Below are 14,808 nucleotides of genomic sequence, written 5' to 3'. Positions count from 1 at the left end.
TCCAATACATTGTGTGTGTGGAGTGGGAGATGAGCGTTCAAAATTATACAGGATTGCTTTTCAAGGTCCTGTTCTGAAAGCATGTGAGATGTATGAGCATATAAATTTAGATGCCAGAGTTTGGGGAAATATATATTTTCCATGCTGCAGTTTAATACATTTTAAGTAATACTTGTGCTCTTTCTGGACATACTAATTTTCATATCTTCATTTTGTTTTTCCTTTGTAGTGATCATTGCATATTTTCTTCACCTGTAATGCATTCATTTTTCTTGCAATAAAATGATTGTGATATCTTCCTAAACTGATTCATAAGGTTTTTTTCCTAACATATCTATCTCATTAATTTATCCACTAAGAAATATTATTAGTTTTTGGTTATTGAGTTTATGGGGTTTTATATTTTAAGCCTTGATATTTTATTTTGTGTAATAATAAAACAGATACAAAAGTGCAACAAAATATTTGTATGTTTTTAAAAGGCACTGAGATAGCAATAGAGAAATGTCCTGGAAAAGATTTATGAAAAGCATTTAATACTGTTTGAATTGTGGACTTAATCCACCAAATTTTGCTGGAAATTGAAGAGTTTTAAAATGTGGTATTAACATATGCATTTTTCTGGTTTTGGAGAGTATTATGAAGCAGTAAAAACATTTATTAAAAAAATACTGTGTTAATAATTTCTTGTTCTATATTTGTCATTTTATGTGTTTGGACTGATCCTTCCCTTAGGTGTTATGGGATTTAGAGAGTATAATGCAGGTAAGTTTTACACAGATCAATGAGGCCTTCCATACAGTAAGTTATGTTTCCTCTTACATGTCAAGCATCAGGGGAGAATAAGAGTTTGGTAGCTTGCTAGGAAATAATTTGAGATTATAGATTTAATATGATTGATATAAAAATTTAAGAGTTCTCAAATAACAGAAAACAAGAAGGTAAATAAAAAGTAGCCTGATCAAAATTCTAATTTCAGAAAAGAATGGATAAGAGGAAAACAAACAATTGAAGATATATTTGCAGGTTATGTACTTAACCTGGATTTATTATAGAAAATATAGTAGTTTTATGTGCTGAAGTTAAAATGGTACATTAAAAATTATATATATTTAAAGATGTTTTCCTTCTTTCAAATCTTTTAAAACAAGGAATAATCATCCTGAAAACAGTATAAAATACTCTGAAAAAATAAAAAATACCAAAACAAATCATAATGCATTGTATAAAAAGAAGCAAAGCAGCTGGTGAGATAAGTGTGCTCTTTATTTTGTTTTCATTTTGCTCTTTTTTGCACTGCATGTTAATATGGAGGATCTTCCTCCAGCAAATGTTTAAGCCTTCTTTACATGTGATGATGTATATTAAGAAATTATGCTTTTTGTGAATGAACAGTACATAAATTCTCAGGACTTCTAATAATTAATACCAATTTCAAAATTCACTCAATACATTCACACAACAGTCTGACTACAGCCTGATAATGATGTTGCTGCTATTTTCCATCATATTCCAAGGGTTTAGAGTAACATTTTTATCACTTTAATATATTTTTTTTTTAATTTTTAATTTTCTTATTTTATTAGTTGTGTAATGTCAATATGTCTGTGTTGAATAATGGATTGTTTACACTGAGTATATATAACTCTTTTACATAATGAGGAATATCTCGAGAAATACAGTTTAGACTTTTTCTTCTGCTTGACCTTTTATCTAAACAATTTTAACAAAGGCAAAGTCAAACTTCAAACATGTAGGAAAAGACAAAAAGTATTGGCCTAGAAACCCACAGTAATGCACGTCTTTCTACCATGCATACAGGGCTTATAGTACATATTTTATAATTGTTAATGTCTACATACATATTCAATATATTTAGCATGTTATGTCATCTAACCTGAACCTAAGCCATCTAGCTGCCTAATCAAAATGCTAAATTCATGTCACAAGAACTATTAAAACAATAATCAGTGATTTTTTTCATTTTTTTCATGTAACAAATAAAGAAAATAACTACAAAAATCACTGGTGAATTTGTGTGTGTAGAAAGCTCATAATTTTGTGGTTTTATGTAGAAATTTTTAGAATTGCATATAATTTTATTAAAAACAGAGGGATTTGTGTGCTAATTATAATGCATTCTGTCTTTTTACTGAATAAGAAGCACTTTTTTTTTTTTTTTTAAGCATTGAATACCCTCAGAATTGAATCTTAGAAGTCTAGCAGAAACAATCATTTTGCAAAGGCTTCCTGCTTGACCTCTGGGGAAAAAAAAACAACCAAAAAAAGACAGCTTGGAGAGATTCACAGATTCTTGCTACAAAGCACAGTTTGAAGAAATAGCATGTCACTTAGTGCATTCTTGGAAGATAGCACCAGAATATTCCTGCTTTGCAGACAGTCCCTCGCCTGTGATCAGTATCAGAACTTTTGGAAGACTAGAAGTATACTGAGATAACTGAAATTTCAAGCAAGCCCCTCAAGTCTGCAGATTTTATCATGCCACTGATTTTAAAACAGGAAATCCAATTTGTTTCAGAAAGGACTTACACTAAAAAATTAAGCATGCAGTAAGGATTTCAGCTGCCATTTTACATTACATTCTGAATTTTAACAGAAGAAGCTAAACATCAATGCACAATTATTTACTCAAATTGTTCAGTGAGGTATATTCACATTATTTTTGCTTTTGCTTTCTGAGAATACTCAAGGGATTTATTTTTCTGAACAGGAATTCCTTTGGGAAAGGAATTCCACAATTGTGTGTATAGCTGTTCATGCATTCTTTCAAAATTCAAGCATTCTTTTCAGAGCATCCATGGAAGAAAATGTTATGCATGACTTGTTTTCAAAAAATAAAAATATAATATTCTATCTCTCAGATTTTTTTTAAAAAACCTCTTTTCTAATATACAGTATTAATAAATCACATCTGATAAGTTTGAACATAGTAGTATGTATTACTTTCCCTAATTAGGTCTGGTACACCCAAGAATTTAGCATATCTGTAGGTCAAAAGCAAGGAATAAATTTATGCAGTAAATTATGAAAGTTTCCATCTCACATTTCAGGTTAAAGTTTAGTAAACAAAATATTTTCTTTGTCGGGGAACTTTATTCAAATTCTCTATGATTCTGCTGAAGAAAATGTAAGACATTAGGGACTGATTGTCTGGGTTTTTTTTCATTGGAACTCCCTTACTGGTAGGGCTCCTTAAACTGTTACTGAGCCTTAATTCTGGAGGGATAAGTATAAATATCAAAGACAAATCCTTTGCTATTATGTAAAAAGAGTTGTCTATGTTCTTACAGAATCCTGAGGGTAGTGTTGTTTCTGAAGTGTTGAAGGGCAGTAGTTCTCATAAAGTTGTAAATGATGCTAAGACATCAAAGTGTCTCCCTCTGACAGGCGTTTTGTGATTGCAGCATCATAGGTGTCCTTGTTTTCTATTCATTGCACATTTTCACAGCTGCTTTACTCCATAAACCTTTAAGGATTTATTTTGGCGTAGTACCTTTTTTCTTTGATTTATAAGAGCTGACGATAATGAGCTTCAGCAAAAACAAAAGAAACCAAACAAAACAAGCTGTGTCACTAATACTTATGCCTATATTCATGTTTGTTTGTTGTCTTGAATACAGGTGAATCTGGTGTTGAAGAGTGGGCCCAGTGGAGTACGTGTTCAGTTACTTGTGGTCAAGGGTCGCAGGTGCGAACCAGAACTTGTGTATCACCTTACGGGACACACTGCAGCGGCCCTTTAAGAGAATCAAGGGTTTGCAATAACACTGCCCTCTGTCCAGGTAGTGTTAGCAGCCAATAAATAAATTGTGGATGTTTTTGAACTGTATAATGATAAGAATTTGAAACTTTTTTTTTTTATTATTATTATTATTAACATGGATTTCATAGGGGCCTTTCAATTAAAGCAGAGAACTGTAATTCTATTCACCTGTGATTTTTTTTTTCATGTAGGTTATTATTTTTATTTTCAGAACAGTCAAGATATGGAACGAGAGCACCTTTTTTACTGACAGTTTCATATTTTTTTTCAAAAAGTCTAGATTCTCTAATTTTCACTCAGAAAAGAGAAGGTAGCATGAGTACAAAGACAAACTAGGGAAGAAATCCAGACAATGAATACATTAAGGAGCAGAGACTAATTAAGAGGGTGGGTTAACATATATTATTTGACACTGCAATTGTTTTCCCATTTAGAATCCTCTCTTTCAGGCAATGGGCCAGACAGTGTTCTATGCACAGTTATGTCTTCATGGACTTCCCTTTACATTGTTCTGGCAAGAAAGGGCAACAGCTACCTATCAAAGGAAAAAAGATCAGACAAAAGTAACTCTCTTACATCTGACACACAGTAAAGGTCATCAGTGTCTTGCATCACAGTTTTCCTACTCCTTTTGTCTGAGAGATCTGGACATCGTTGGAGTTCAGCAGTAGTTATACACTAAGGAGAAGAGACAGGCATATTCAAGTTAGTTGCTGAAAGGGCACATCTTTCTTTAGACTCTACCTGTGGATCTGTGATGGGAATCTATGATGGGAAGCAAGAGGGAAGGCATATGCCTCATGACTACATTATTTTCCCTCTGCTGTGACTGAAATGCAAAAAAAAAAAAAAAAATACTATATACCATCCTTCAGATGGTATGTATAGTACAAATTCAGGACAAATTCCTCAGGTCTCTGGAACATTTGATCCCAAGAGAGTGGTGAGCTATCTTCAGCTTCTGGGGAAGCTCAGTACATTTTTGAAGTAAACTAAATTGTCATACACAGAGAACTCTTTGGACTGCATCTCAACGAGCAATAATATGTAGGATCCAACCCTCATGTTGTTACTGTGTATTTAAAAATAGCCCATGGGAAGTGCATGTGATCCCATCAGTTTCTGTATCAGCATTATAAGCATTTGGGAGCCTCTGTAATGAAAATCAGCTTACAAGATTGTCTCTAGATGATGCATGATGGTAACAAGAATTGCTCTCAACACCTAATGTTTCCTATCATGCTTAAGTTAATCAATTCACATGAAATTCTATAATATTTCAGAGTAGAAATGCCTAGTTAGAGCTGAATTTTAATGCTTTAGAAGTGGTAAAACTTTACACATGGAAGTGTTTCCATACAAAATGGCAGGTATTTCTAAAACATTTAGAGTAGCTTGGATTGTGCCAGAGGTGGGAAATACTGCAAAAGAACTCTCAAGTACCAAAAAAACCCCAAAAAAAGTGAAAGAGGAGAACTGTAAAAGAAATGAACAAACATTGCAAACAATCAAAAATAGATTTAAATATTCATTTGAAACTATGTGAAGAATGAACATGAAAACAGTCCACCTCTCACAATGAGTTCTGCCTGATTTTTTGCTAATTAATATTAGCTAAGAGGAGGGAAGAGGATTAAATAAACTAATTTTCAGAATTTTATCTTCATTCTCTCCAGAAAGGGATATTAAGTTTTTATACAAAAACAAACCAAAACAAAAAACAGCAACAACAAAAAAATACAGGTAATGCAACAGCCAAGGTGATTACTTTGCTGTCAAATTTAAACTGGAAAAAAAGTTAATTCTTAGATATGTTATGGACAAAGAAGCCTTTAACAATGCTCACCCCAAAACACTGCTCCATATTTCTCAGGGCACAAAGGAGCTGTTTCCTTATATCCTCACACTTCAGGATACAGCTTTTGTTTCCAGATACCCAGTAGCAAAGGCTACAAATTCTTAGTGTCTGCAATTCCAAAATATTTTCTTTTTCAGCTCATCACAGCTGATTTTGATAATCTATATGTATGTTGAGGTACCTTTCCTAAATAATCAGTCTCCTGGATTTAATCTTGCATATTGTTCCATGCAGCCACAATACCTTATTAATTTATGTTTTTCTCTGTCTGACTACAGGGTCACTACTGTGTAGCAGGTGTGCAAGATTAGCAATTTAGAAATATGCTTTTCCTAGGCATTGCTTAATTAATTTTTCAAACATCCCTTTAATTATTAGCCCAAATATCCTCTGTCCTCATTCTATTATGTATCCTGACTCAGAAAGTTGCATAGTTCCTGATCCCTGGTCAATCCATTAAAAAAATATATACATAGTCTGTACACGAGTGTATTTAAAACAGAAGTTTGACAAAATGATTAGTAAAAGGATGTGGGGCATTGTGAGAGCTGGAATGTTTCCTAATCAAAGAGTTGTCCCTTTAACTTAAAAAACATGCAGAATGACCTACTGTACTTCATGCATCTATACACAGGCTTCAAAGGAACCTGTTAAACTTGCAAATACTAATGCAAAGCTTTCAGACTATTTTTTCTATTGCCTTTAGATATTCTTTATACACACTTTAACATATTTTTTATGCTGTCCATGATACTCACTGGGATGTTATAGAACATATTTTTCTGTGATCTCAGTGTCCTGGAAAATTTGGAAAATGGGATTTACCAGCTTCATATATATGTATGTATTGGAATAGATATTTAAATTTCAAAATAGTATGATTGACAGTCCAAGCAAAATAATGAAAGAACCACTTTTTACATAATTTTTGGGTTGTTTATATTTATTTCAGACCAATACTATTGTAAAGAAGTACAGCATAGTCGACAACAAAACATAGATAATTTTTATTGTCACTGGTCCTTTTGCAGGTGGAGATACCTCATGATCCGTTATTGCAGTGCTACTGTATTCATTTCAAATTTGCGAATTATTTCTAACACAGCTAAAATTTGAGGGGAAAGAGCATGGGATTTCCATGCTTGCAGATCATCTCAGCTTCTGTTTCTCCTTCTCCATTGCCTTGAACACCTTTTGCCACAAAATTTAGTTGTAGCCTAGAACTTCCAGGCTTATGGGTAAAGCAAGACATGGCAGGAGCAGCAATACACTAAGCCATTTCAAACATTTGTATTCTCAAATCCTATACTTTGGCTGGTGTTATTTGCTAAAGTAGTTTTACTTACCTCCCTTTTTTCTCTCCCTTATCTTATTGCAACAGGGCCTGACAAAAAACATAACTGCATCTTTCTTAGACATCCCCTTTAACTAGTGAAAGGCCACAATAAGGTCTCTATGGAGACCTCTTTTCCAGACAGAACAACCCAAACTGTTCTATCCTGTCTTCACAGGAGAGATGTTCCATCTCTCTGATCATCTCTGTTGCAGTGCTCTGGACCAGCTCCAACAGGTTCATTCTTTCTATGCTGAGGATCCAGAGCTGGAGGCAGCACTCCAGGTGGGGTCCCACCAGAGTGGAGTTGCAGGGCAGAACCTCCTCCCTCACCCTGCTGGCCATGATGCTTTTGATGCAGCTCAGGATGTGTTTGGCTTTCTGGGCAGCAAATGCACAGTGCTGGCTCATGCCCAACATCTCATTACAAACAGCCTGAAGTCCTTCCTTGCAGGGCTGCTCTCAATCCCATTATCTCCCATCCTGTTTTGAAACCAGGTTGCCCCCAAGCCATGTGCAGGACCTTGTTGAACCTAATAGCTTTTACATGGGCCTGCTTCTACAGCTTGTCCAGCTCCCTCTGGATGCCATCCTGTCCCTCAGGTTTGTCAATCACACCACTCAGCTTGGTGTTGTCTGCAGACTTGCTGAGGGTGCGCTCGGTCCCGCTGTCTGTGTCACTGATGGAGGTATCACACTGTGCTGGACCTACCTGCACCATGGCAACGGCCATAGTTTTTTCAATATCTGTTCAATTTAAAGCTGAACAAATCAAAAGTGTTTAAACCCCAATAAAAGTCTCACAAAATATGTTTGTAGGATGAAGGCCAGCATGGCCTAACGCCTCCTTCCACTTCACAGCAGTTGTGTGTTGTGAACACTGTGGGTGTTCACTTCAACATGATTAGGTTCACAGAGTGGCAGAGAGATGGGAAAGATGCTTTGCAGTAATCCAAACTTGTTGTGCTAGCAATGTTTTTGACAGAGAAGCTGGCAATAATCTGAATATTTTTGTCCCAAATAATGAATCTTGCATCTGAAATTGTGTTATAGAAAACAGTAACTCCTCTGCGGGCCAGCTCTCCATCTGGTGTAATTTGGCATAGCTCATCTGGCTATAATTCATCAGATGCTATAGGGGATTTTTTTGCATTTAGAAAATAGTGTTAAAGAAAGAAGGTGTAAATAAAATATCAGAAAGAAAAAATCAGGGGTAAGAAACTTTTAATTAAGATTTTCTTTTAAAGATAATCTGGATAATACTGGGCACTTCTGTAATGTGTTGTTTTAGTGTTATGCCTATTCCATCCTTGATTTTTTTATTGGACTACTAGTTTCAGATATAAAAGTCTACAAATGCAAGAAGGTGCTGTGAAATTTTCACTTAATGAGGTAAAATTTGTCATGGAAGATGATTTTTGGCACAGCTTAATTTAAACGACAAACAGATAAGAGGCTGCTTTCAGTCCATCCAAAATGAAACATTTTGTTTTGGCTTGTGTTTAGTTCCAAAATCACATAGGAATTGTTCTGTGTTGCTGCTAGCATGCAATCAACTCTTGCCTGAATAAATACACATCCTCTTGGTTAAAGACCTTTAAAGACAAAAATTCAGACAAAGACAACTAACTTAGAACATTTTAACAACATGGAATCAAAATTCCAAATTAAGCAATAGGCTTAAACTTGTATGTGCCCTGAAAAACCCCACTCTATGTGTTCATAGGGTCAAGACCTTTTCAATTTTTTTTTTTTTCTAAAGAATAATCTTTTTAGAATTTGGAATAATTTTGTTTAGCTAATTTTTATACTTTTTAAAAATCTTGTTGCATCTGAACATTTTAATCAACTGTTGTGGTATCAGGAGATGAAATTATGTAATATTTTTATTACTGGTTATTGTTTGGAATCTGATCTGACAAACTGTTTTCCCATTAATTTTGCTTATATGAGAAAAAATTTGGAATCTTAGAGGTGTGTCTGGATTCGTAATGTAACACCTTGCCAATGAGAAAAAAAAAATCAATTATATAGCTGAATAAAAACAGCTGTAGAAGTATAGTACTTGTTGAGAACAGCTAAAACTAAAAGAGTTATGGGCAGGTATAGTCATAAATTTACTATTTTTAGAAGTGCAAGACTTTCTGTTTTTGACAAAAATGTCAAAGTTAATCAAGGTTTCTAAACTAACTAGACTAAAATCTGTCACTTTAACATTAGTTTGAACTGTTCCTGAGGGTTATTTTTTTTTTAAATAACGCAGATGGATATGATATTTAGAGAAAGATAATAAGGACGTAGGATGTGGTCTTTTTGACCACTTTTACATGACCAAATGAAAACCTTTCATTGACTGAGCTGTTGTCCAGTGAGTTAAAATCTTCCCTGAATTAAGTTTGACATTTTCTGTCAGGTACAATTTCTCAGAAGTTAACTAACAAACTTTTTATCTCCACATAGTGTCTGAAATGACAATTTTTCTTACTTTAAATGAAAGGCAATAGAACTTACCTACTTGCTGAATTCCCCTTGATCTTACTGATGAATTTGTGATAATGTGCCAGGGAGCTGAATGTCCTTCCACAGCCTTGCAATTGAATTTCACCTCAGGAAATGTTATTCTGATTCCTGCAAGAAAAGGATTGTATGTGTAGAAACTGGGCAGGGTATATGTGCCTTCAGGGCAAAGGAAACCTATATATGAGAAGTTCTTTCACAGTGATGAAAAAAAGTGAGGACAAAACAGAAAATCTATTTCTTCTGTAATGTTGTGAATCATTACTACTGATACACTCAGATGTTATACACAGTTTGCCCCTCCAGACACCCTTCAAACAGACAGGGCTTCAGAAACAGAATTATGTGGTGCTGGGTGACATGTTCAGTCTGGAAACTAAGTCTTTGGATTTCTCTTAAATGCTGAACATTATTGCAGTTCTCATCACTACATTCCTGTTCTGACATTGCCTAATTTAAATTTGTGCAACTGTTATTACTAAAGCAGAAGGAAAATAAGTAAAGTTTGCTTTGCAGTATTATTCAATTTATATTGAACTGTTTTACAAATGTACATGTAGAGAATTTTCTGACAATTTCACTGATTTTTTCTGTAAAGGGGTTGCATATAGTATGGAAGCTCACATGGATATTGTATATCAGTTTCTCCTATAGTAGAAAATGCTTGAAGTATAGAAAGATTCATCTTCTATGATTCCTTATATTAATATTATCAAATATTTGTATGTAAAAATAGTATTATAAGTTTGCAATTTATTGTGAACTCTGAAGGTATTTGCAGTTTATTGAATGAATGTTTTTCCAAGAGTAAAGCATGTATTACAGTCTGTTAAATCAATGAATATGTTCATGTATGGAAATGGTATATAATTCTTTTACTTATGTGGTCTTGGAATTTTTGATGAAGATAATCAAGCACATCTGCCACCATATTTCCACCAGAATTTAAACAGTTGAAAAAACTTTAAGATTACTGCTCCAATTTGTGATATTGATATAGTAAGAAATTACTGCATTTATTCCTATAATTTCAAAAGAAAGCTTATTTTTGATTGGTTTTAGATTTTACAGTTGCCTTGATACAGAAAGTATATGCCAAATTTTCACAAAAGCATGCCTCCTGAAAAGGAAAGTCATCATGTGTAAAACAGTCAAAGAAGAGAAACTGTGATAGTGAGATTAGTTTAAAGATTAGAGAAAATGTTTCAAAGTATATTTTTAAATATACTTTAGAGAAAATATGATTAAATTAAAATCAACTAAGCTTTTAAAAGTATGTGTTTTCCTATGATAAAGCTTACCTATGAACCTGATGTCCTTGAAGGTGGCAGAATAACTCCTATTTAAAATGTTGATCTTGTTTATTTTGAAATCCTTTGTTACTTGTGTGTCTATTTCTGGTTAAAATCTGTATGGTTTGTTGCAGTACATGGCGTTTGGGAGGAATGGTCCCCTTGGAGTTTGTGTTCATTCACATGTGGTCGAGGCCAAAGAACTAGAACAAGGTCATGTATACCTCCCCAGTATGGGGGAAGATCATGTGATGGACCTGAAACACAGCACAAACCTTGCAATATTGCACTCTGCCCTGGTGAGCTCATACAGCAACTCTCTGCTTTGTTACAGTGCATTTCATGTGGGTTGTTTGTGGTTTCCTTTATAGCGCTTTGCACATAGGAAAAAAAACATTATCCAAAGTGACTATCTTGAGTAATATTGTTTGTTGGGAAGGATGGCTCTTACTATTGTTCATAATTCTGACTGCAATGGTTACAGGATATAGTCAGGATGGAAACTGTTCAGGACAGATGCAAATAATATTTAGTTTCTTTGAGGTACTCTCTCTGTAGGGCACAGTATGTTGTGTGGGAAGTCTTGATTCAGGATGGGTCTCGGAGAACCAAAAGGCAAAATACTTCCTGACTGTGCCTGAAAGAGAGACATTTAGAGGTCCCATGGTTTGTGTCCCCCATATCTGTACAAATTATAGAATACAAAATACAGTTTAAAAGTTACAGTTTGCTTAGAGGGTCACTGTAATTATTTATTCATGATATGTCAAACATATTTGTGAAACCATAACCTTTAAATTGCTAATTTATCCAAAATGGATATTTTCACATGTGTACAGACAGAAAGGCTCACACAAGCTAGGGCAATATTGAATACCCATTATGTTCTTGTATTACATGTTTAGGTGTCTCATTTCTGGTAGTTATGTGTGAAACCGATTTCAAAAAATTACCACTAACCAAATAAACAGTGCACAGGCTTCATGTTAAAATGTCCATCTACTAAAATTAAAGATTGCTAAAAAAAAAAAAAAAGGTGTTCTTTCAAAATTGATTTTCAACTTTTTGTCTTTAGATTGTGATTAATTTAGACCAACTTTTTCAAAATGCATGTATACATCTAATGCATCCAGCTTGCTTCAATATTGAGAAGAAAAACAAAAGATATTTTGACCTAATCTGTCAAAAAAATTACTTGAGAACTCTGGATTTTGAAACATCATTTATATCTAAATGACTTTTAGAGACACTTCTATACTGTTAATTTAAAAGCAGCACTTTAAGTCTTTGCTCAATATTAAGATTTGCTGCAATTTGCATTTTCAATTTATTAAGGGAATCTTCATGTAGAATTCTCTATTTTTAAAGGGTGTTTCTGAAATAGAAAACTCACATGCTCTTTTCTCCTAAAGATAAATAAGAGAGATGTATGAAATATATATGAGAAGCTGCAGAATGAGTTTTCTCCAAAGACAGTATAATAATTGATTTGATCTTTCCTATCCTAAATAATACTATATAGCAACGAATAAAACTGAAGAGGGTGCATTGAAATGTAATTTCCATAATGTTTTCCTCTTCACATAAACCTTTTATGATTAATGAGTGGAACTAGCATCCATGTTTGGAAAGATTTCCATTTTCTTCTGAATAAATTATCAGGGCTCAGCTTCATAGCTTCAGAGGCATCTGCATTGAGAAGTGCTTCACAACCAGGCATTACACGGAATACTTAATACAGAACTTCAGAGAAAAGCCTTGGAAAATCTCTTCCTTTAATTCACTGGTGCTGAGATCCTGGGCCCAGGATATGGGTAGTATCTTTGAAATGTTCTGTTGTTTATGTCTGACATTAGCAAAATAGTTTGCCTCAATTATTTACTGAACAGTGACACACCCATACAGAACAGTATGTTTAATCACTAACTTTAAGATTCTTCTTTCTATTTTAGACATTAACACCATCAGCTTAGGGAGCTGCTATTCCAACTCCCCTTTAGAAGAATCCTGAAAACAGGGTTTGGCAAGTGCACCAAGTGAAATTCCTTGTTTGGAGTGGTGGTGCTTATATAGCACTAGCAGTTATAGAACCTGGTTTTCAAGGACGAGTATTAATCAAAATTATATTAGAACCTACATTTTGAGATTATATTTAACTGCAGGGGCAATGAGGAACTGATGATTGCCACAATCTCTATGAATGCAGGATCCTGAATTAGCACAATTAGTCATAACACATTTCATAATGCTTGCCTGTTTTTAAACATACTGCCTAGTCCTATTATTATCGACCATATAATTTTTAACTTGTATGGAAGCATAATTGCTTTATGTTTTTTCATTACCTTGGTTTTTAATATTTTCATTTACCTCAAGAAGCTTTCTGATATACAAAATTATTAATAACAGTCATTAACCTTTACTCAGGCGAATATTCATCCAAGCTCAAGTGCATGGGCTAATACAAATTACTAAATACAGAGCCATTTCCACCATTTTCATTTCGTTTAGACATTTAACTTGTCCATTTCAGAAAGATTATGCAATATGCAAACACAACAGCAAATCTGATAAGAAAGCAAGGAAGGCAGGCAGTTTCTGTCCTGCTACATTTTATCTCAAAAAGAATGTTGAAGAACTGAGATAATTTCCCTCACAGGGAGGATGAATGATCAAAAATATATTCAGCATTGTGAATACAGAGAAGAGAGCCTGTATGTGAGGCAAAGGGGTAACTCCCGTTTTCCTTTTCCTGTTCAACTAAAGACATCTCGTTTCACTGTCAGCACCAATGTTATAATCTGACCTGTCTGAGCTATCACTGCAGTTCTTAGAAATCACTTCAGAGGGCTCAGGGTTTACTTACATGATACAAGAACGGCTCTCACTTTTGCCTAGAAAGACCAGTCTTTTTATAAGGTCTTGTTTTTAATAACACCTCTCAAAGAGTATGCGACCAAAATAATTATTTATCCTTTTTTACATCAGCGTGCAATTAGAGGAGATGGGACGCTCTTTACTTGAAGGAAAAGGAAAACAGTTTTATATTAGTCTAAAGCAGCTCATAACCTTGGTTTGTGTATTTGATTGCCATGAGAAGCCAGGCCGGGCCCAGCCCGAGGGGCTGCGGTCACCTGCGCGGCTCCGGCGGTAACTCTGCTGTGTCCATCTCTTTTGTGGCCGCGGCGGCAGTGGACGGACAGTGGCAGGAGTGGAGCTCGTGGAGCCAGTGCTCGGTGACCTGCTCCAATGGCACCCAGCAGCGAAGCAGGCAGTGCACGGCAGCGGCCCACGGCGGCTCCGAGTGCAGAGGGCCCTGGGCCGAGAGCCGGGAGTGCTACAACCCCGAGTGCACCGGTGAGTAGCGAGCGGCTGCGCCCGGCTGCGCTGCGGCGGGGCCTGCAGGGCGGGCGGGCCTGGCCTCAGCGGGCTGCAGGGCAGGGCAGGAACTAAAGTCACCGACTACAACACAAGAAGTTTCATGTCAACATAAGAGTAAGAACTTCTTTACACTGAGGGTGGCAGAGCACTGAAGAGGCTGCCCAGGGAGGCTGTGGAGTGTCTCCTTTCTGGAGACATTTAAAACCCGCCTGGAGGTGTTCCTGTGCCACTCGCTCCAGGTGACCCTGCCTTGGCAGGGGTGGTGGACCACAAGATCTCCAGAGGTCCCTTCCAACCCTAGCAGTTCTGTGATTCTCTGAGTCCTGGGGCCTCATTCATATTTACTTGATAATGAAAATGCTGGAGAGCATGCCCTGAAAGTCTGCATGAAGGCTGCACATGAACTTTTTGGTTTTATTGCTCTTTGAAGGACATTCAGCAGTTTTAGGCAGGTATTTTTGAAGCCTAAAGTACCTAAGTTTTTCATGAACCTAGAAAGTAAATATATATGTACTGATTCCCTTTTGGGCTGAGACTACTTCATGATCCTCTGACAGTGCAAAAGCAGCTTTTCAGGGTGTGTAGATTCTATATGGACTTACCTCTAAGTATCATTTGCTCTGTGAGAACATGTAAAAATCAA

General features: G+C 35.5%; 1 protein-coding gene across 11 annotated transcripts in view; it reads left to right on the top strand.

Moving 5' to 3' along the window:
* Nucleotides 1-14,808, top strand: part of ADGRB3 (adhesion G protein-coupled receptor B3) — a 447,992-nt gene that overhangs the window by 182,367 nt on the left and 250,817 nt on the right. For 8 of the 11 annotated variants that reach the window (XM_058019377.1, XM_058019384.1, XM_058019383.1 and 5 more), the window contains exons 4-7: nucleotides 736-765; nucleotides 3,642-3,803; nucleotides 10,919-11,083; nucleotides 13,977-14,141. In XM_058019377.1, the coding sequence (XP_057875360.1) occupies nucleotides 736-765; nucleotides 3,642-3,803; nucleotides 10,919-11,083; nucleotides 13,977-14,141 (522 nt within the window). The remainder of the gene's footprint in view (nucleotides 1-735; nucleotides 766-3,641; nucleotides 3,804-10,918; nucleotides 11,084-13,976; nucleotides 14,142-14,808) is intronic. The other 3 variants (XM_058019380.1, XM_058019376.1, XM_058019381.1) reach the window with 1 other exon arrangement.

Source organism: Melospiza georgiana, chromosome 3 (assembly GCF_028018845.1).
Source record: "Melospiza georgiana isolate bMelGeo1 chromosome 3, bMelGeo1.pri, whole genome shotgun sequence".
Classification (NCBI taxonomy): domain Eukaryota; kingdom Metazoa; phylum Chordata; class Aves; order Passeriformes; family Passerellidae; genus Melospiza; species Melospiza georgiana.
Note: the sequence above shows the minus strand (reverse complement) of the source record. Positions and strands in the feature narration are given on the sequence as shown.